At 33.9% G+C, this 3504-nt stretch overlaps 1 protein-coding gene across 1 annotated transcript; it reads right to left on the reverse strand.

Moving 5' to 3' along the window:
* Positions 1–803: 803 nt before the first annotated feature.
* Smp_190110 (hypothetical protein) lies at positions 804–980 on the reverse strand (the record flags this gene model as incomplete). The annotated part of the gene is made up of 1 exon (XM_018792064.1): positions 804–980. A coding segment is annotated over one exon (177 nt), but the record flags the coding sequence as incomplete, so codon positions are not given.
* Between the last annotated feature and the right edge of the window lie 2524 nt (positions 981–3504).

Raw genomic sequence — 3504 nt, forward strand, 5'->3', positions numbered from 1 at the left:
ATTACTTGTTGATGATATTTGCAAATGGTTGCTAGCTGAATATCATCCTTTCTGCTTAGTCTGTTCTTATTCGCCCATATACACATACACACACACACACATTTCATCCAGTCTTCTTTTATTTCACATCGTGAACTTTTCATTTGATTCTCATTTAACTGACTCATATTGTCCTGCTACACAAATTGGACATCCAAATATGATTGGATGAGTACAGTATAGATTTGATCTGATTTGATTGTTAAAAAACGATATATATTTCTTTGATGATTTTGATTTCCATTATTACCCTGAAGAAGTTCAGACAAGTTAGCTGGATGAAACATTGGAATTATTTAAATTTCAATCGCTGAGACTATTTCAAATATAATTTTCACATAGAATGACTTATCTAATTTATTCATTAAATAAATAGACTTTGAAGTCAATAAATAGCGACATAAACAAATACAAGTGGCTATCAGGACTCAGTGGCCGCGTGGATAATGTGATGGCATTTGAAGCAAAAGATACTGGGTTCGAGTCCCAGAGTGGACATCAACTCTGAGATGCAGGTACATCTAGCTGATGAATCTCAAATAGGACGTAACATGCGTCCTGGATTCTACTGCTAGCCACTATCCAACTTTTGTTTAGAATGCTTGTGAATTAAGGCTATATCGAGGCAATACGCGCAGTATGTACATAAGCCAATTAGAGACTGACTAGTTGCAGTCCTAAACATCAATGAGAAGATTCAAACAAACACTACTAAATGAATTTTAAATAATTATTGTTTCAGAAAACGAAACAAAACAAAAAACTTACATAAATCTATTAACTTCCATAATTGGTAGTAATTGATTATTGAATATTTCAATAGTTAATTGTTGTGTTATACTATCAGTTAAATGATATAATTTCGGTATTGATAATTGCAAAAATGATTGAGATAAACTTGGTGTGATTGATATATTCGGGAACAATATATCAGCTGTACGATCTATTATTCATTTTATTGAAAGAAAGAAATGAGAAATGAAAAATGGATTGAAGCAGTCAATCATAATCAGTATCTAAAAACATGGTACAGATCAATATTCGAAGAACTTATGAACTGATACCATGTGTAAGTTAACCCGTTTCTGTTTTACTTTAAACTTATTCCTAAACAAGTTAACTGTAAGGTAGAAGGTGACTATGACTAAGTTTCTTATGTTTCAATCACCTAAATCGATGAAAATTCATAGTTCCACTATGAAGTTTTAAAGTAGTTTGCTTTGTGTTTTATAAGAACTGAATATAAATTTCACTATGTGTGAAAATGATGAATAACAACTGGGAAGAACTGGAAAGGAAGGCTCACGACAGAGTTGGATGAAGAATGCTGGTGAGCGGCCTATGCTCTTCGACGGGGGGTAACAGGCGTAAGTAAGTAAGCACGTAATGTGTAATGATCTCAATTAAGAACATAATGGTATTATGCATACTCAACATTATTTATTTTTTGTTAAAATTAGCTTCAAGTTATGCAATGAAAATGTTATTTCGATTCCGTTAAACTAGTTTCCCATTGCTTCAGTGGTTTTCAATGGTTCACTAACTGTCGGTAGCGTACAAGTACCGCAGAGCATGGCACATACGTGTGTTAGCCAAAGTTACCATACAACATAAGCACGACGGGATAAAATAATCTACTGTTAATGATAATAAGAAAGGCTAAGTAGTAGGAATAAGCTTGAGAGAGAAGGCAGGATGAAAAGATATGTATAAAGAGATAATAGAAAGAAAATAAATGAATACATTGTTATCAATGCGAGCGATTCTGAGTCATATCATCCAACATCTACAACTACTGATCGTAGTAATATCGTAGATTAACCAGGTTGTCTACATCTACAAACAGGGTTAATAGCCTCATGAAATGAAGTCGCGTTTTGACTTGACCTTTCCTTGTTTCTTCAAACTTAGTATTTATTTAAAAAAGAGACAAACATTGGTACAAGGAGGCACCAAATACATATACGCCACACAAAGCATTCAATTTGTGTGGTTTTCTTAATGAACTACTCCCCGAACCTCTGAGCTACAGATCTAACCCACAAGGCAGTGGATAAGAGTAAGGTGATACAATCCCACAGTAGCCAGTGACTAACAATAGATTCCCTCAAGATCCTGGAGCCCATGTGAACCATTGGTTTGGAATTGTGGTTTTCCATCTGCCCTAGATGTCTTTTATGTACCCACCCACATGATTAAAGCGCCGGACATTCGATTTTTTCTCTCTCCCCCTCTCAGTTTCGCAAATAACACCCCTACCACGAAAAGGCAATAAATAGGATTTCCCTAGCAGTTACTCTATACCCGTGGTCATATAAGAACATTTACAGAGGTACAGCTGACTCTCCCCATTCTCGAGCTTACCAACGCACTATTTAATATCATTCAGTTTATAGTTTTAATTATTGAAATAATAAAAATTGTAAAGTAAAAATAGAAGTGGATAAAAACAAACAATAATAAAAACAAAACCCCCAAATGCCCCGGTACAGCTGAGAGTGGTGAGAGTCCACTCTCCCTATCCAAATGCTCTCACATGGCCACACGAATATAGACTCTGTCAGGGAAATCCTATTCACTGCCTTCTCGTGGCATTACTGTTGTTTACGAAAGTGAGAGGATGAAAAGCGAATGTCCGGCGCCTTAACCGGGTTGGTGAACACGGTGAGTCCACCTAGGGGAGTTGGAAAACCCTCATTCCAAACCAATGGTTCACATCGGCTCCAGTATCCTGAGGGAACGAATGGAGTATGAATCAATCGTTGGTCACCGGCTACCATGGGACTGTTATTTCTTCACGATGCTCCATTGCCTTGTGGATTAGGCCTTTAGGTCAAAGCATTCGGGTGTGGGCCCCTAAGAAGACCACCTGTTTCAGTTTGGGCACTCGGGCAGTATCACAGCCCTTTTTTACCCATATTTATGTGTTTAAATAAATAAAATAAATAAATTTCAATATACAAAAACCATACAAACAAACCTACTTGTTATATTAAAATGATAAGCAGCATTATACAATAATGTAATTAATTTAGATATCTTCTTTTGTATTCTTTCATATTTATTATCATTTATATAAGATAAATTTATAAACATATAATTATATATATATGGTAATCCATAAGCATTTAAATCGGAATTTTTATAAAATCTATTATCAATAATATTTTTCATTAAATTGAAATGATTTTTGATATTTTTTGTTCTTTTATTTATACTACTGATATTTAATAAGTATGTACCAATTAATATAATTGGACAATTTGGATTAATTGACTTAAATGTATATTGATATATATAAAAGAAAAGAAATAATAATATGGATTAAATAAGAATAAAGATAAGTTTTCATATGAAATTTAAAGAAATATATATCAGAAAGGGGTTTTGTGGATATTATAATAATTTTAATAGTTGAGATCATGAATTAATTGACATGGATACGCACTGCCACTGAGGAGTCTC

This window comes from Schistosoma mansoni (assembly GCF_000237925.1).
Source record: "Schistosoma mansoni, WGS project CABG00000000 data, supercontig 1964, strain Puerto Rico, whole genome shotgun sequence".
Taxonomy (NCBI): Eukaryota; Metazoa; Platyhelminthes; class Trematoda; order Strigeidida; family Schistosomatidae; genus Schistosoma; species Schistosoma mansoni.